The sequence below is a fragment of the Pseudophryne corroboree genome, chromosome 2 (genome assembly GCF_028390025.1).
Source record: "Pseudophryne corroboree isolate aPseCor3 chromosome 2, aPseCor3.hap2, whole genome shotgun sequence".
NCBI lineage: Eukaryota > Metazoa > Chordata > Amphibia > Anura > Myobatrachidae > Pseudophryne > Pseudophryne corroboree.
Window position 1 is genome coordinate 930,326,738 of NC_086445.1, and position 19,983 is coordinate 930,346,720.

The 19,983-nt window shown below is 46.8% G+C and overlaps 1 protein-coding gene across 6 annotated transcripts in view; it reads right to left on the reverse strand.

The window, feature by feature from the left end:
- The window catches only part of ZFX (zinc finger protein X-linked), a 139,354-nt gene that overhangs the window by 60,144 nt on the left and 59,227 nt on the right, over positions 1 to 19,983 (reverse strand). For 5 of the 6 annotated variants that reach the window (XM_063956223.1, XM_063956220.1, XM_063956221.1 and 2 more), the window contains exons 2-4: positions 13,504 to 13,595; positions 6,161 to 6,694; positions 2,333 to 2,482 (exon numbers count right to left, since the gene is read on the reverse strand). In XM_063956223.1, the coding sequence (XP_063812293.1) occupies positions 2,333 to 2,482; positions 6,161 to 6,694; positions 13,504 to 13,567 (748 nt within the window). In that variant the 5' untranslated portion in view covers positions 13,568 to 13,595. The remainder of the gene's footprint in view (positions 1 to 2,332; positions 2,483 to 6,160; positions 6,695 to 13,503; positions 13,596 to 19,983) is intronic. The other variant, XM_063956222.1, reaches the window with a different exon arrangement.

Genomic DNA, 19,983 nt, shown 5'->3' on the forward strand with positions numbered 1-19,983 from the left:
TTTAAATGCTCTATAGTCAGTAAAATACTGTCCCTATCCAGGGTATCAATATTTTCAGTCAGGGAATCCGACCAAACCACCCCAGCACTGCACATCCATGCAGAGGCGATGGCTGGTCGCAGTATAACACCAGTATGAGTGTATATACTTTTCAGGGTAGTTTCCAGCCTCTGTTTTGATAAGCGTGTGAGCGCCTTATCCACCCTAGGGGGTGTTTCCCAGCGCGCCCTAACCTCTGGCGGGAAAGGATATAATGCCAATAACTTCTTTGAAATTAGCAGTTTTCTATCGGGGTTAACCCACGCTTCATCACACACTTCATTCAATTCGTCTGATTCAGGAAAAACTACAGGTAGTTTTTTCAGACCCCACATAATACCACTTTTTGTGGTACATGCAGTATCAGAGATATGTAAAGCCTCCTTCATTGCCGTGATCATATAACGTGTGGCCCTACTGGAAAATACGTTTGTTTCTTCACCGTCGACACTAGATTCGGTGTCCGTGTCTGGGTCTGTGTCGACCGACTGAGGTAAAGGGCGTTTTACAGCCCCTGACGGTGTCTGAGACGCCTGTACAGGTACCAACTGGTTTTCCGGCCGTCTCATGTCGTCAACTGATTTTTGTAATGTGCTGACATTATCACGTAATTCCATAAATAAAGCCATCCATTCCGGTGTCGACTCCCTAGGGGGTGACATCACCATTACCGGCAATTGCTCCGCCTCCACACCAACATCGTCCTCATACATGTCGACACACACGTACCGACACACAGCAGACACACAGGGAATGCTCTTATCGAAGACAGGACCCCACTAGCCCTTTGGGGAGACAGAGGGAGAGTTTGCCAGCACACACCCAAGCGCTATAAATATATAGGAACAACCCTATAGAAGTGTTGTCTCCCTTATAGCAGCTTAATATATATCAAAAACGCCAAAAAAAAGTGCCCCCCCCCTCTCTTTTTTACCCTGTTTCTGTAGTGCAGTGCAGGGGAGAGTCCTGGGAGCCTTCCTCGCAGCGGAGCTGAGCAGGAAAATGGCGCTGTGTGCTGAGGAGATAGGCCCCGCCCCCTATTTCGGCGGCCTCTTCTCCGGAGTTTGTGAGACCTGGCAGGGGTTAAATACATCCATATAGCCCCAAGGGCTATATGTGATGTATTTTTTAGCCAGAACAAGGTATTCTCATTGCTGCCCAGGGCGCCCCCTGCAGCGCCCTGCACCCTCCGTGACCGCTGGTGTGAAGTGTGTGACAACAATGGCGCACAGCTGCAGTGCTGTGCGCTACCTCATGAAGACTGAAAAGTCTTCTGCCGCCGGTTTCTGGACCTCTTCGCTTTTCGGCATCTGTAAGGGGGTCGGCGGCGCAGCTCCGGGACCGGACTCCATGGCTGGGCCTGTGTTCGATCCCTCTGGAGCTAATGGTGTCCAGTAGCCTAAGAAGCCAATCCATCCTGCACGCAGGTGAGTTCACTTCTTCTCCCCTAAGTCCCTCGTTGCAGTGAGCCTGTTGCCAGCAGGACTCACTGAAAATAAAAAACCTAAAAACTTTTTCTAAGCAGCTCTTTAGGAGAGCCACCTAGATTGCACCCTGCTCGGACGGGCACAAAAACCTAACTGAGGCTTGGAGGAGGGTCATAGGGGGAGGAGCCAGTGCACACCACCTGATCCTAAAGCTTTATTTTTGTGCCCTGTCTCCTGCGGAGCCGCTAATCCCCATGGTCCTGACGGAGTCCCCAGCATCCACTAGGACGTTAGAGAAAATATTATAAGCTTAATAGGAAACAACTTAAGAGAATGGACATAGACATTTCTAACAGAAGACAGTATTTCAACTTTTTGATAATAAAAAAATAAATAAAAAAAATCTAATTATCTTCAAGGCATTTGCTTAGATCGTATGGGTTACTTTCCCCCGGTAAGGAATCCTTTGCATGATTACCTCAGTAACTATTAACATTATATGGGTGTCGTGGACTTGTCGACAGTCGGCATGTTGACCATGCAGATATACATATGCTTGCCACATTATTATTTTAATCCGGGACACCTATGATTTACACAGGTTCTGTGGCTGATTAAAACCAGCTGTAATGCAGGCTTGAATTTAGCCAGCCACAGAATCTGTGTAAATCATAGGAGTCCCAGATTAAAAGGATATTTATGACAGGCCTATGTACACCTAACCCTAAACACAGACTACCCTAAAGTCATCAATAAAAACACCCCCCTCCCCCCCCATGTTATGAACATTTTATTGTCAACTCATTACAAATGTTGACATCCAAACTCGTATGAAATGTAAAAAGGTTTCAAAAAGCCTTTCTTACCCAAGTCTTCTTCTCCAGGGTCAGCTTTAAAGATGTAAACCTTGATGACTTCTGGGCATGATCCATCCAACTTGCCTGAATCTCCATCGACCTCACCTCTCATAGCCATTTCCTGTGCACACTCTTCATCAATCTTCTCTGCGTCATCTACTGAAAAGAGTATCAAAACAATGAATGAAAGAAACTGCCAGTAGTTCCTGCTGCCCTGATTACAATTCCGCTAAATATAGGATAAATATACATTTAACAATGCCACCATCAAAATAAATAGACTACTACATTAAACAAAATGAAACCTTAATGAAATCAATTCAAAATATATACAGGTTGAATATCCCATATCCAAATATTCCGAAATACGGAATATTCTGAAATACGGACTTTTTTGCATGAGAGTGAGATAGTGAAACCTTTGTTTTCTGATGGCTCAATGTACACAAACTTTGTTTAATACACACAGTTATTAAAAATATTGTATTAAATGACCTTCAGGCTGTGTATATAAGGTGTATATGAAACATAAATGAATTGTGCAAATGTACACACACTTTGTTCAATGCACAAACTTACAAAAAATATTGGCTAAAATTACCTTCCGGCTATGTGTATAAGTTGTATATGTAACATAAATGCATTCTGTGCTTAGATTTAGGTCCCATCGCCATGATATCTCATTATGGTATGCAATTATTCCAAAATACGGAAAAATCCCATATCCAAAATACCTCTGGTCCCAAGCATTTTGGATAAGGGAGACTCAACCTGTATATGAATCCTGGGAGGAGACACTTTGGCAAATCTGAGATAGCACCTCCTTCTTGCATATGCGATATGTACACTGCCATGCGTTCGCAGTTCTGGATCATCGCGACATTCATCTGCGACAGCAGTCTGAGCAAATATAAAATATAGACCAGAATCCAGCGCTATATTTATAAATGCAGCAGAGAAAGAATCCCACGTAGTCTAAAGACTTTCTTTTCTGTCTTTTAGACAGACACAGGTGAAGTCTGCCCCGCAGGCACAGACAGGTATCTTTAGCAGGTGGATATTTCAGCCGTATATAACCTTCTATCTTGACACTTACATTAATATTCTGCCACGCATTCCCATAAAGCTATCTTTCTCTACTCCCGTTCTGGTCCCAGGTAAGTAGGTTTCAAAGTAGGCTCAGCAGGCAAATGTCCAAAATAACGTGGTTTTATGAAAAAAATCACTATAAAAGACATAGAAAAATCTCCATACACTGCACAAGTATCAGGATACCAGAGGTTGGTGCTGAAGACTTCTTGACAAAGAGGAGAGGACTTCCTGAAACACGTTGAAGCTGTATTTCTTCCATCTCCCGGGATCTGGTGGTACTGGAGAACTGAGCGCTTCGGATGCTTCACATTTGCATGCCCGCAGATGGTTTTTGTGATAACGGCACCTTCAGCACCAACCTGCATATTGTTAGCAGAAACAGAGGACGGCTCCTGCCGGCGCCGCTTAGCGGCGCCCGTAGAAGTCCTGACGTCACGTTCTTGATCACTGCGGCGGCTGCGTGTGACTTCACACAGCTGCTGCGATCATATCCCCTGACACGCCACCGTTTGGCCATCTCCGTCCCCCGTTCGCACTGCCCCAGCAATGCTCCGTCTCCTCCCTGGAAATGGAGCGATTTGCGATCCAACCTAAATTAGGCCCTATATAAAAGGCCGAAATATTTACCTGCTAAAGAGACCTTTATGTGCATGCGGGGCAGAATTAACCTGTGTCTGTCTAAAAGACAGAAAAGAAAGACTTTAGACTACGTGGGATTCTCTCTCTGCTGCATTTATAAATATAGCGCTGGTTTCTGGTCTATATTTTCTCCTACTCTGATGTTATAGAGTTTCTGTGGGTGTACTCTTTTTCTAGGAACCTGCAGCACTATCAAAGTGCAAGGCTGCCCCCAATTACTGCTTAACCACTTAACTGACTATTTATTTCGCCAAAAATGCTCCAAAATTGTCTGGGTTTTTTTTATTAGTGAATTAGGTGAAGAACATCAATTTAACCCTATCCCAAATGATTTTAGTTAAGAAAAAACAAAGGAAAATATTTATTTTTTTACATCCCCCCAAACATTGAAACATCAATCGAGACCATCGGAACATCGCGACCATCACGGCTTTCATTTTGCCGGGACAGCCTGCAGGTATATACAGGGGGGTCTGGGGGTGGCTAGGGAGGGTTCATTTACACTCCCCAGCGGCTGCCATTGTCTGCAGCCCCTGGAGGGGGAAGGGGGGGAATCCTGCCGTGCTGACTGATCAGCAGTGATTGGCAGCACGGCAGACACAGGAGAAGAGTGCAGGGAGGCCGAGGTCCGGTCCCTCTAACAGCAGCAGCGGAGGGAAGTTTATCTTCCCTGCCGCTGCTAACACTCTCTATCTGACTGGTCGCATCCTGTGCGACCAGGTCAGATAGAGCACTTGCAGGCATGGTGGTTAAGCAGGCTGAGTAAGACGGAGCTTACTCCGGCATGTCGTCGCAGGGCGGTTTGAGAAGCCAAGGAAACTGCGACTCGCGACGTAGTCCTTGGCCTCACCACACCCGGAGAACGGGGATGACACGCCTCCGCTTCGCCAGCGCCGGCCGTCCCCGCCCCTCCCCTGAGTCAATTAGGCAGAGGCATTCGCATTTCTACAATGCGATCGCAGGAACCGCTCTGCACGTGCGTAAAACGGGTCCTGCGACCTGAATAAAGCCCTTTATACCAGTTTGAAACCATTAGTAAAGGAAATATGTTTGGTGGAATGTATTAATTTTAAGGTTTAACCATACTGAACAAAAGAAAGGGTTAAACTGTCAAGCGAGCTCATGCAAATTAATACTTGTTTTATTTGCCTGATACAGGTAGAACGTGACATTTTAGATGTGTCACTGTGTGCAATGGCATTAGCAGTTGCTGGAGGCATTTCAGCTGCACAACTAATGTGTTATTTTCAATGTTTAATTTCGGTTTTTGTAATATTTTGCCGCAGAATGTATAAAACTGGTTCATCTGGTTTGCTGAAAAAAGTAAAAAAATACCTAAAAAAACCCCCAGCCCCTACTTACATGCTGTAAAAAGCTGCAGCAAAGCACATCAATATCCAAGCATAACTGCAGCACATGAAGGCATGTATTAAGACATGTGTAAATGTTACTAAGTACTGTGACCATTTAAAGGCAGGAGGCTGCAAGACAGGATTTCTGGGGCAATATAATTACTTATAATGTAAATTGTTACAAATATATCAGAACTCACTATTTATGTGATACGTTTCAGCAGTTTATACATCTAGGAGAATTAATTCATTATTACACATATGGGGCCGATTCAAATCTGCTCAAAGTACTTGTCGAGCATTATGCAATGCTAGGCTGTGCACATCTACTTATGACAACAGGCAGTACATCACAAGTTCTCCTACGCGAGTGTAGTATGGTATGCCGGCGGCCGGGCTCCCGGCGACCAACATACCGGCGCCGGGAGCCCGACCGCCAGCAGCGTTGCGAGCGCAAAGGAGCCCCTTGCGGGCTTCCTGCGCTCGCCACGCTGCGGGCACGGTGGTATTCTCCCTCCAGGGGGGTCGTGGACCCCACGAGGGAGTATATGTCGGTATGCCGGGTGTTGGGATTCTGGCGCCGGTATACTGTGCGCCGGGATCCCGACATTCGGCATACTGAAGACCACCCCTCCTACGCATATGGGTGCAAAGGGAAATAGGTGTGATGTTAATGGCTGCAATCAGTTGTTCCAGAACACCACATTGCGGCCTTCCCCATAACTAAATCATCCCCATATAATAGTACACTTACAGGAAATCATGAGGTAATCGTCACAGTTAACTTCTTCCCCATCAGGACCTTGCACTTGAATTCCATTGGCATCAATCACAGCCTCTGAAGCACAGTCTGCTACCAAGACCTCTTCCGAAATCATGTCTTCACCAAGCTCATCGTCTGCTATCTCCTCTCCTACTACATGTTCCGAATGAACCACACTCTCAGTATCCGGAACGGACAGTGCACCTTGCACTAAATCAGAGTCCAAGACACTCTCAGGGACGTCACAGTTGGATAACATATCTTCTTCCAGCTCCTGCTCTTCTGCGTCTGGGCCGATGTCATCTTCGAGAACCTGCTCTGGTATTATAACAGTCTCCGATACCCGTGTCCCTTCCAAGATGTCGGAGCACTGCACATCCTCAATTACCACATCTTCAATTACATCCTGAATCACCACAGAGTCAGCATCATCTGGAAAGCCTTGGACAGCCATGCCTCCATCCCCCACAAAGACTGTCTCTTGGATCTCCACTATGATTTCATTACCATTAAGATGTGGGGTGCCTGTTATAAGGGAGAGAAGAGACAGCTGATTTTATGATTTTGCTAAAGTCATTTTTCCCACATGCACCTAAAATGATACAAGTTTAGCTAGATGGAATCTTTCATTCTCTATCAAAGCATGTTCGTTTTATGGTGGAAAGGAGACATTTCCTTCTAAAAGGTTTTGCTTCAGATAAAATCTTCTCTTAACTCAATGGAAATGTAGTACAATCCTAGATTATGATCAGTAACTGTAGAGTAAAATTTTTCAGCACACACCATAAAGATATTGTAGTGTTTCCACTCGGCTGAGTGAGCAGGGTCCTGCACTTTGATTTTTTTTTAACAAGTTACAAAGTGTGCCCTCTACTTCTCAGGAATCCCATGGCAGCAGATGCAAATGCGTGTGATTGATGTGGATCGCCTTGATCCATTTCTCCGCTCTGTGTTCAACCAACCACAGCTCGCTCACTGACAAAAGACGGAAATGACCACAGACCATCAGCTAACATGGCATATTGTATACCCCTCCAGCCACTCTGTAGTGAGAGGAAAGACCTCCATGCTGAAGGCTCTCCCCTGCTAGTCGTGCTTCGGGCTGTGGTGGACGCTCCCCTCTTGCTGGATGACACCAGCTTCCATTAGTGGGGGGAGGCTCTAGCACTAGAAGCCATAACGGTGAATAGAAATCGGAGGGGGCGACATCTATCTGAACACTTCCTAAAACCTGAGGCACAATCGCACTACAGGTAGATCCATTACCCGAGACCTGATGGCATTCATTGCTGACTCAGTATATACTCAGCGGGTCCTGTGTGCAGCTTCTCTGAACATCATGAACAGGAAAAACAATTGTGTTTATAGGTATTAACACATTGTTGTTCCAAATAAAAATCTTCCCGACAAAGAATAATGGGAGCTTTGGTGAAGAATTAACAATTACACACAAAACTGTTGGAATAATATGTAGCGGGTCAATGCTCACATTAAAATGCATTACGGAAACAATGGGGGGGATCAAATCTTAACATGTGTCCTTGCACCTGCCGCATCTATTCAAATGTGGGCGAGAAGTTCATTTGAGCTCGCTACCCCCGGGGGTGGCGAGCTAAAATGCACATGAAGAGATCTGTCTGAGTGCCCGCACAGACCTTTCACGCTTGCGCCCATTAGTTTAGTCGGGTTTATGTGCTTTGTGTACCTAAACTCGACTCTAATGGGAGTGATCAGCGAGGACAATTGAATATCCCCCCGGCGATCTCCTGTCACTTTAGACGGGAGATTGGGCGCAAATAAAAAATTCAATTCCCCCCATATGTCCGCTTCAGAGACACGTCGGCTAACATTTTGCCTTTCAAACTTAAATGTTCCCTCCTCGGCTATCAGCACTTGTCAGAAAAAAAAAAAGATTTTACTCACCGGTAAATCTATTTCTCGTAGTCCGTAGTGGATGCTGGGACTCCGTAAGGACCATGGGGATTAGCGGCTCCGCAGGAGACTGGGCACAACTAAAGAAAGCTTTAGGACTACCTGGTGTGCACTGGCTCCTCCCACTAAGACCCTCCTCCAGACCTCAGTTAGGACACTGTGCCCGGAAGAGCTGACACAAATAGGAAGGATTTTGAATCCCGGGTAAGACTCATACCAGCCACACCAATCACACCGTATAACTCGTGATACTATACCAAGTTAACAGTATGAAATATAACTGAGCCTCTCAACAGATGGCTCAACAATAACCCTTTAGTTAGGCAATAACTATAAACAAGTATTGCAGACAATACGCACTTTGGATGGGCGCCCAGCATCCACTACGGACTACGAGAAATAGATTTACCGGTGAGTAAAATCTTATTTTCTCTGACGTCCTAAGTGGATGCTGGGACTCCGTAAGGACCGTGGGGATTATACCAAAGCTCCCAAACGGGCGGGAGAGTGCGGATGACTCTGCAGCACCGAATGAGCAAACTCTAGGTCCTCCTCAGCCAGGGTATCAAACTTGTAGACTGTTGCAAAAATGTTTGAACCCGACCAAGTAACAGCTCGGCAAAGTTGTAAAGCCGAGACCGCTCGGGCAGCCGCCCAAGAAGAGCCACTTTCCTCGTGGAATGGGCTTTTACAGATTTAGGGTGCGGCAGTCCAGCCGCAGCATGTGCAAGTTGAATCGTGCTACAGATCCAGCGAGCAATAGTCTGCTTAGAAGCAGGAGCACCCAGCTTGTTGGGTGCATACAGGATAAATAGCGAGTCAGTTTTCCTGACTCCAGCCATCCTGGAAACATATACTTTTCAGGGCCCTGACTACGTCCAGTAACTTGGAATCCTCCAAGTCCCAAGTAGCCGCAGGCACCACAATAGGTTGGTTCACATGAAAAACTGATACCACCTTAGGAAGGAATTGGGAACGAGTCCTCAATTCCGCCTTATCCATATAAAATACAGATAAGGGCTTTTGTATGACAAAGCCGCCAATTCTGATACACGCCTGGCCGACGCCACGGCCCACAGCATGACCACTTTCCACGTGAGGTATTGTAGCTCCACGGATTTAAGTGGCTCAACCCAATGCGACTTCAGGAAATCCAACACCACGTTGAGATCCCGCGGTGCCACTTGAGGCACAAACGGGGGCTGACTATGCAGCACTCCCTTAACAAAAGTCCGAACTTCAGGCAGTGAAGCCAGTTCTATTTTGGAAGAAAATCGATTGAGCCGAAATCTGGACCTTCATGGAACCCAATTTTAGGCCCATAGTCACCTCTGACTGTAGGAAGTGCAGAAATCGACCTAGCTGAAATTTCTCCTTTGGGGCCTTCCTGGCCTCACAGCACGCAACATATTTCCACCATATTCGGTGATAATGGTTTGCGTTCACTTCTTTCCTAGCTTTAAATAGCGTAGGGATAACTTCCTCCGGAATGCCCTTTTCCTTCAGGATCCGGCGTTCAACCGCCATGCCGTCAAACGCAGCCGCGGTACGTCTTGGAACAGACAGGCCCCCTGCTGCCGCAGGTCCTGTCTGAGCGGCAGAGGCCATGGGTCCTCTGAGATCATTTCTTGGAGTTCTGGTTACCAAGCTCTTCTTGGCCAACCCGGAACAATGAATATAGTTCTTACTCCTCTCCTTCTTATTATTCCCATTACCCTGGGTAAGAGAGGCAGAGAAGGGAACACATACACCGACTGGTACACCCACGGTGTTACCAGAGCCTCCACAGCTATCGCCTGAGGGTCCCTTGACCTGGCGCAATATCTTTGTAGCTTTTTGTTGAGGCGGGACGCCATCATGTCCACCTGTGGCCTTTCCCAATGGTGTACAATCATTTGGAAAACTTCTGGATGAAGTCCCCACTCTCCCGGGTGGAGGTCGTGTCTTCTGAGAAAGTCTGCTTCTCAGTTGTCCACTCCGGGAATGAACACTGCTGACAGTGCTAACACATGATTTTCCGCCCATCGGAGAATCCTTGTGGCTTCTGCCATCGCCATCCTGCTTCTTGTGCCGCCCTGTCGGTTTACATGAGCGACCGCCGTGATGTTGTCTGACTGGATCAGCACCGGCCAGTGTTGAAGCAGGGGTCTAGCCTGACTTAGGGCATTGTAAATGGCCCTTAGTTCCAGAATATTTATGTGTAGGGAAGTCTCCTGACTTTTCCATAGCCTTGGAAGTTTCTTCCCTGTGTGACTGCCCCCCAGCCTCGAAGGCTGGCATCCGTGGTCCCCAGGACCCAGTCCTGTATGCCGAATCTGTGGCCCCCTAGAAGATGAGCACTCTGCAGCCACCACAACAGCGACACCCTGGCCCTTGGAGACAGGGTTATCCGCCGATGCATCTGAAGATGCGACCCGGACCACTTGTCCAACAGATCCCACTGGAAAATCCTTGCATGGGACCTGGCGAATGGAATTTCTTCGTAAGAAGCTACCATCCTTCCCAGGGCTCGCGTGCATTGTTGCACCGACACCTGTATACGTATTAGGAGGTCTCTGTCTAGAGACGACAACTCCTTGGACTTCTCCTCCGGGAGAAATCCTTTTTATCCTGTTCTGTGTCCAGAACCATACCCAGGAACAGTAGACGCGTCGTAGGAAGCAGCTGCGACTTTGGAATATTCAGAATCCAGCCGTGCTGTTGTAGCACTTCCCGAGATAGTGCTACTCCGACGAACAACTGCTCCCTGGACCTCGCCTTTATAAGGAGATCGTCCAAGTACGGGATAATTATTTCGGCCATTACCTTGGTAAATACCTCGTGCCGGGGACAGACCAACGGCAACGTCTGGAATTGGTAATGACAATCCTGTACCACAATTTTGAGGTACTCCTGGTGAAGAGGGTAAATAGGGACAAGCAGGTAAGCATCCTTGATGTCCAGTGATACCATGAAATTCTCCAGGCTTGCAATAATCGCCCTGAGCGATTCCATTTTGAACTTGAACCTTCGCATATAAGTGTTCAAGGCTTTCAATTTTAGAATGGGTCTCACTGAACCGTCTGGTTTCGGTACCTCAACATTTTGGAATAGTAACCCCGGCCTTGTTGAAGGAGGGGTACCTTGATTTCACCTGCTGGAAGGACAGCTTGTGAATTGCCGCCAGTACTACCTTTCTCCGAGGGCAGCAGGCAAGGCTGATGTGAGGTAACGGCGAGGGGGAGTCGCCTCGAACTCCAGCCTGTATCCCTGTGATACTATTTGCAGAACCTAGGGATCCACCTGTGGGCAAGCCCACTGGTCCCTGAAGTTCCCGAGACGCGCCCCTACCGCACCTGTCTCCACCTGTGGAGCCCCAACGTCATGCGGTGGACTCAGAGGAAGCGGGGGAAGATTTTTGATCCTGGGAACTGGCTGCTGGTGCAGCTTTTTCCTTCTTCCCTGGTCTCTGTGCAGAAAGGAAGCGCCTTTGACCCGCTTGCTTTTCTGAAGCCGAAAGGACTGTACCTGAAAATACAGTGCTTTCTTAGGCTGTGAGGAAACCTGAGGTAAAAAAATTTCTTCCCAGCTGTTGCTGTGGATACGAGGTCCCAGAGACCATCCCCAAACAATTCCTCACCCTTATAAGGCAGAATCTCCATGTGCCTTTTATAGGCAGCATCACCTGTCCACTGCCGGGTTTCTAATACCCTCCTGGCAGAATGGACATTGCATTAATTCTGGATGCCAGCCGGCAAATATCCCTCTGTGCATCCTTTATATCTAAGACGACGTCTTTAATATGCTCTATGTTAGCAAACTATTATCCCTGTCTTAGAGTATTAATATTATCTGACTGGGTATCAGACCACGCTGCAGCAGCACTATGTATGCTGAGGCAATTGCAGGTCTCAGTATATAACCTGAGTGTGTATATACAGACTTCAGGATAGCCTCCTGCTTTTTATCAGCAGGCTCCTTCAAGGTGGCCGTATCCTAAGACGGCAGTGCCACCTTTTTTGACAAACGTGTGAGCGCCTTATCCACCCTAAAGGATATCTCCCCACGTGACCTATCCTCTGGCGGGAAAGGGTACGCCATCAGTAACTTTTTAGAAATTACCAGTTTCTTATCGGGGGAACCCACGCTACTTTACACACTTCATTCATTCATTCATCTGATGGGGGAACAAAACACTGGCTGCTTTTTCTCCCCAAAAATAAAACCCCTTTTATGTGGTACTTGGGTTCATGTCAGAAATGCGTAACACATTTTTCATTGCCGAGATCATGTAACGGATGTTCCTAGTGGATTGTGTATATGTCTCAACCTCGTTGACACTGGAGTCAGACTCCGTGTCGACATCTGTGTCTGCCATCTGAGGTAACGGGCGCTTTTTTGAGTGTGAGGTGTGCATGAAGAGCAATGGCGCACAGCTGCAGTGCTGTGCGCTACCTTGGTGAAGACTGAAGTCTTCTGCCGCCGATTTTCCGGAACACTTCTTGCTTCTGGCTCTGTAAGGGGGCCGGCGGCGCGGCTCCGGGACCGAACATCAATGGCCGGTTCCATGCGGTCGATCCCTCTGGAGCTAATGGTGTCCAGTAGCCTAAGAAGCCCAAGCTACCACCAGTTAGGTAGGTTCGCTTCTTCTCCCCTTAGTCCCTCGCTGCAGTGAGTCTGTTGCCAGCAGATCTCACTGTAAAATAAAAAACCTAAAATATACTTTCTTTCTAGGAGCTCAGGAGAGCCCCTAGTGTGCATCCAGCTCAGCCGGGCACAAGAATCTAACTGAGGTCTGGAGGAGGGTCTTAGTGGGAGGAGCCAGTGCACACCAGGTAGTCCTAAAGCTTTCTTTAGTTGTGCACAGTCTCCTGCGGAGCCGCTAATCCCCATGGTCCTTACGGAGTCCCAGCATCCACTTAGGACGTCAGAGAAATGTGAGTGTGAGCACTAATAGCGTGCATATAGGATATACAGTCAAATGTTAAATTTAGTTCATTTAAATTAATCACAGCTTAAATTAAAGCAAGTAAGAGACAATGATCTGCAAGGATGCTGCTAATTTCACTAGGCTGATTAGTTACAGCATATGGAAATTAACGAGAGAATATCATATCAATTATATGATATATTGGTTACTGCCATGAGTTACACAGATTCTGAAGTAATGTCTCACACTGACATTAATGGCATCAGAATGCTAAATTAAACATTCAATTCCCAAAAACATTCACCATCTGGAATGTAGGCGCTTTTTGTCTGTCTTTTAAAAAGATAGGTTCTTCTGTGCAATTTGTACATGAGCAGAAATTAATGAACAGTGGATTAAGTGTTCTGTATGCTCTGTGCATTTGCCATATGAGTAATCCATGTAACCATATATAAGTGGTGATCCAACCACCTCCATGTACACCTGCAAGTACCTGAAGTATGGAAAAAAGCATGCGGCTCTGTCTGCAGTGCAAGCTCCACTACATCCTCTTCCATGACTCTGAACAATCATTAGCTGATCCTTCTGAAAACAGAGAAAAAAAAAAATTATATAAAATAACCTTGAGCTTTAAAATGAAAGCAAGCATTACAGTTAAGGCAATGTATAATTATTCCAAGTCTAAAGAGCCCTACACCCTTGCCGAGGTGCCCGGCAGCCAATACGGCCGAAGGGCGACCCGGTGGTGGGGGGGCTTATGGAGGGAGTGAAGTTTCTTCACTCCCTGATGTTACCTGCCCCATATCCCTGCATGCTAATATGGACGAGATTGTCCATATTGGCTTGCATGTGTAAAGAGCCGGCACAAACTATGAACGAGCGCAGAGCAGCGCATCGTTCATCAATGGAGCCTACACACTGATAGATATGAATGATCTGTCATTCATTGATGAACGAAATATCGTTCATATCTTTCAGTGGTGTCGGCCAGTGTGTAGGACCCATAACACCCACATAACGCACTTGCCAAGAGAAACCTGTAGTGAAGCAGTTTTGATGCAAACCAAGCTGGCTATAAGTCAATGGACAATCTTTGAGAAAAGCGTGGAAATACTGTATAAACACAATTGCAAGAGACAAAAATACGTGTCGTGCCAGCACCCACTTCCAAATAAATGTACAGAAGGGAAATTAAAGGTGGTCCGAGAAGGTAAAAGTAAATGTGATTTTTTTTCCCCCTAAGTTGTGCGATAATGTGACAATGCATTTTCAATATCATTTCAAAATTTCTTCCTAGAAAAAATATATTTTTATATAGGGGCGCCGTTGGGAATTGTGGCAATGCCTGGCTGCGACCATAACGTCCATTTACAGTAGTGTCAACTTTGCAAGTTTTCCCTCGCACCTCTAAGGGGTGCGAGGGACCACTTGCGATACCAGCAGGCACATACAATTGAATTCCGCTTATACTCTTCTATTTTCTTTGTTTTGTAGTTTCTAACCTTTACATATTGTGGTATTACTAAACTCAAGCAGGAAATGTGTTGGCTATTATAGTAATGTTCCACTGGAGGCGGGTATATCTTACAGCTTCATTACCATCTGGAGAGTATTAGCTCTTCTCTCTTGCCTGTGCAGCTGGGGATGGCCCATGGTTCAGTCTCACACACTATGGGAAATTGGCATGTGGGAGATCCAATTAGAAGCTGCAATCACAAACAATGCCCCTTCTGATTGCTCCTCCCAATCCCACGCCCCATCCACCAACATTTTAATGATACGGTTCCACTTCAGATTGTAATGTACTTCTTTAAATAGTTTGAAATCAGTATCCTTAAGGCCCATACACACTTGCTGATAAAATGAGCGACGTCGCTCATTTTACCCCTTCCTTGAGCGATGTCGCTCATTTTGTAGGCCAGTGTGTATGTCACCAGCGACGATTGTTGCTGACCCACATGGCCACTCACCGACGATCGATGCGTGACCTAGCAGGTCAGCAACAATCGTCACTGTCGGCAGTGCATGCAAGCTCAATCTGGACTGTCGTCCAGGCGCTGCATGCACGGCCGGCAGCTGGGTGACGTCACTGAGCGATTTGAGCGGTCATATCGCTCAGTGTGTACGAGCGGCCACGACTGACCGGCAGGGGAAACACTATACGACGTCGCTTATAAAGCAACGTCGTCTAGTATGTATGGACCTTTAGCTCCAGACTGTTCCAATACCAGACTATTCAATCTGAAAAAATACTTCAAATGTTTTTTTTAGATAAAAATAAACTATAGCAGCGGCTTGGTAGGCTTACTTACTAATAGTTATGTGCAAAGTGAATAGAAAAGATAACTGCAAAATGGTTACTGGAATGTTAACTATTGCTTTTAAAGAACTAGATGCTTTTCCTCTTAAACCCTATTAGCTTGATGTGATGGACAATTTTGGGATCCTGACTATGTTTCCTCCAGGGGTGGTTTCTATTGTATTTTTTTAAACAAGTCTTTGATGTAGATCACATTAACACTAGAGTGAATCTCATTTTAATACTAACTTCCAGTGCTAAAATGGTATTACTTGGCAGTTTATGCTACAGACAAGAGATCTTAGTGTCTGTTATTACACCACATTTGGGATAAATTCTTGGACCTATCACGAATATCCAAGGTGATCTTTGTTCTTGGAGAACAGCACAAAACTAATGGCTGGAATGGATCAATGCATTTAAGTTGAATTTTCTCTAAAACTTTTCTAATATATTCAAACATTGGGGCAGATGTATTAACCTGGAGAAGGCATAAGGAAGTGATAAACCAGTGATATGTGCATGGTTGAGGCTAGATCCAAGTGGCCTAAGGGACCTTTTCCATCAGGGGGAGGATCTACGACACAAGGGGGAGGAGCTACGCAAGCGGGACAGTTGCTCTAGTATCCACACCACCAACTATTACCTTTAGTAATTAGGTGGCGAGCGAAGCGAGCCACTGTGCCCGAAGCATGGCGAGCGAAGCGAGCCCGCGAGGGTACTTTTCGGGTACCTTGTTCGGCCGTAGCTCCCCCCCCTGGTGGCAGGTCTCCTCCCCTAGGTACGTCAGAAGGTCCCTTCTCCCACTCCGATATAGAATCAACCATATGTGCAAGGTGATAAAGGCACCAGCTAATCAGCTCCAGTATGTAAATTAACAGTTAGGATCTGATTGGCTGGTGTGTTTATCACCTTGCACATATCACTGGTTTATCACTTCCTTATGCCTTCTCCCGGTTAATATATCTGCCCCAATGTCAGCTAGGGGTCTCTATTGGAAGTACAAGTACTGTATATCTTAAAGACTTAAGGTGCATACACACAGTGTGATTTTCCTTGAGATATGGACTATATCGTTTTATAGTTAATTACCTACCGGTAAATCCTTTTCTCGTAGTCCATAGGGGATATATGGGAAATCTAGTACGATGGGGTATAGACGGGGTCCAAAGGAGCCGGTGCACTATAAATTTCTTTACTGGGTGTGCTGGCTCCTCCCTCTATGCCCCCTCCCACAGGCAGTTATAGGTAAAAACGTGCCCGAAGGAGAAAGGACATATATGAGACAAGGAAACATGACAACAAGGAGTGGTGAGATTTATAAACCAGCACACCACTAACATACAACCAGCATTGGCTGGAAACAGCAGCAACAGCTGAATAGGTAACCACATAAAAGAGAACCTGCAGAAAAGTCAACACACTGGGGGGTGGGGTGCCCAATATCCCTTATGGACTATGAGAAAAGGATTTACTGGTAGGTAAGTAAAATCCTATTTTCTCTAGGATCCATAAGGGATATTGGGGAAATCTAATACGATGGGGATGTCCCAAATCTTCCAGCAAAGGCGGGAATGTGCAGAGACTGCTGCAGCACCACCTGCCCAAACTGGGTATTCTCTTTGGCCAGGGTATCAAACTTGTAGAACTACACAAAAGTGTTCTTCCCCGACCAGGTAGCAGCTTTGCAAAGTTCTAAGTCCGAGACTCCACGGGCATCTGCCCAGGAAGAACCCACTGATCTTGTAGAGTGGGCCTTCAGGGATTTAGGAACAGGTAAGGCTGCCGACACATAGGCCTGCTGAATAGTAAGCCTAATCCAACAAGCAATGGACTGCTTTGAAGCAGGACAACCCGTTTTCTGTGCATCATAGAACACGAACAAAGAATCTGTCTTTCTCATGTGAGCCGTTCTCTTGACATAGATTTTCAAGGCTTGCACAGCATCCAAAGCCTCAGGAGGAGCAGAAGCACCAGAACTGGATGGAAGCACAATAGTCTGATACAAGTGAAACGCAGAGACAACTTTCGTCAGGAACTGCTGCCTAGTGCGGAGCTCCGCTCTGTCCTCGTAAAAGACAGAGTATGGACTTTTACATAACAAGGCCCCCAACTCTTAGACACGTTGAGCAGAAGCCAGGGCCAGTAACATCACCGTCTTCCATGTGAGGTACTTGTCTTCTAACGTCATCAGAGGTTCAAACCAGGAGGACTGTAGAAATTCCAACACTACATTCAGATCCCAGGGTGCCGTAGGCGGCACAAAAGGAGGTTGAATGTGGAGAACCCCTTGCAAGAAGATCTGAACTTCTGGCAACACTGCCAATTTCTTCTGGAAGAAAATGGAGAGTGCTGAAATCTGGACCTTAATGGAACCCAGAAGTAAGCCCTTATCCACACCAGCCTGCAGGAAACATGAAAAACGTCCCAAGTGAAACTCAGCAGGCGGATATGTGCATTCCTCGCACCAAGAGACATATCTCTTCCAGATATGATGATAGTGTTTTGACGTCACAGGTTTCCTGGCCTGAACCATGGTAGCAATAACCATCTTGTGAGCTAGAATGTTCCGCTCAACCTCCATGCCGTCAAACGGGATACGGTCTCTAGGTCGACAGTAATTAGGTTGACACTATTTAGGTCGACAGTAACTAGGTCAGCAGGGTCTCTAGGTCGACATGAGTTTTTCACGATTTTTTTCTTTTTTTGAACTTTTTCATACTTAACGATCCACGTGGACTACAATTAGGAACGGTAACCTGTGCTGAGCGCAGCGAGGCACCTTGCCCGAAGCTCGCTCGCCATGCAAGGGGACATGGTGCACTAATTGGGGTTCCCGGTCACTCTGAAGAAAACTACACAAAAAAACCCATTAAAAACTCATGTCGACCTTTTGACCTGTCGACCTAGACCATGTCGACCTAGAGACCCTGTCAACCTAGTTACTGTCGACCAATAGTGGTCGACCTTGACACTGTCGCCCTAGTTACTATCTACCTTCCATAACACACCCCCGTCAAAAGAAGTCGCCTTAAGTCCGGGAAGACAAATGGTCCTTGTTGAAGAAGCTTCGTAGTGGTAGAGGCCAAGGATCTTCAACGGACATGTCCAGAAGATCCACGTACCACGCCCTCCGAGGCCTGTCCGATGCAATTAGAATTGCCTGGACTCCCTGATTTCTGATGCACTTGAGCCCCATTGGGAGCAACGGAATCGGAGGAAACAGGTAGATCAGCCGGTAAAGCCAAGGCGACGTCAGTGCGTCTACTGCTCTCGCCTGAGGGTCCCTGGTTCGTGAGCAATACCAGTGAAGCTTCCTGTTGACACAAGAAGCCATCATGTGTATTTGTGGGTGGCCCCACCGGTTGAGGACCTGCCGGAACACCTGCTGGTGTAGTCCCCACTCCCCCGGGGTGGAGATAGTGATGACTCAGGATATCCGCTTCCTAGTTGTCCACACCCGGAATGAAGATTGCGGACATTACTCTTGCATTTCTTTCCGCCCAGAGGAGTATCTTCGACACCTCTCGCATGCAGGCTCTGCTTTTTGTCCCTCCTTGTCGATTGATGTACGCCACTGCTGTGGCGTTGTCCGACTGCACCTGGATTGTGTGAACCTTGAGCAGAGGAGAGACTTGAAGCAGAGCATTGTAGATCGCCTGAAGTTCCAGAATGTTGATCGGAAGAAGGCTTTCGTGGGCTGACCACCTGCCCTGGAATTGAGCCCCTTGGATGACAGCAACCCATCCTCATAGACTCACATCTGTCGTGAGGAGGGTCCAATCCTAAATTTCAAAACTCCGGCCTTCCAGTAGATTGGAGGACTGCAGCCACCACAGGAGGGAAATTCTGGCCTGAGACGACAGCTGTATCATCCGGTGCATCTGAAGATGTGAACCGGACCATTTGCTCAGGAGACCCAGCTGAAAAGTTCTGGCATGGAAACTGCCATATTAGATCGCCTCGTAGGAGGCGACCATCTTCCCCAACAATCTTATGCAAAGATAGACGGACACTCGAGCAGGTCGGAGTACCATGTGGACCATCTCCTGAAGTGTTCTCGCCTTGTCTTCTGGTAGGAACACTTTCTGGGCCACAGTATCCAGCAACATCCCCAGGGATAGGATCCTCTGAGTTGGCTCCAGGTGGGACTTCCGTAAGTTGAGGATCCACCCATGGTCTGACAGAAGATTGATAGTGTGGTCGATATGGAGCAATAAAAGCTCCCTGGATCTTGCTTTTATCAGAAGATCATCCAGGTAAGAGACAGCATTGACCCCCTGGACCCGAAGTTTAAACATCATCTCCGCCATCACCTTCGTGAATACCTTCGGGGCTGTGGAGAGGCCGAAGAGCAGTGCCTGGAATTGGAAGTGATTGTCCAGCAAGGCAAACCGCAGGTACGCCTGATGAAGTGGCCAAATTGGAATATAGGAGGTAGGCGTCCTTGATATCCAAGGAGACCATGAATTCCTGTTCCTCCAGGCCCGCAATCACTGCTCACAGGGATTCCATCTTGAACTTGAACACCTTTAGTAAGGATTCAAGGATTTTAGATTAAAAATGGATCTTACCAAACCGTCCGGTTTCGGCACCACAAACAGGTTGTAGTAAAACCACTTGCCGCGTTGCGGTATTGGTACTGGAACAATGACGTGGGTCTGGACCAACTTT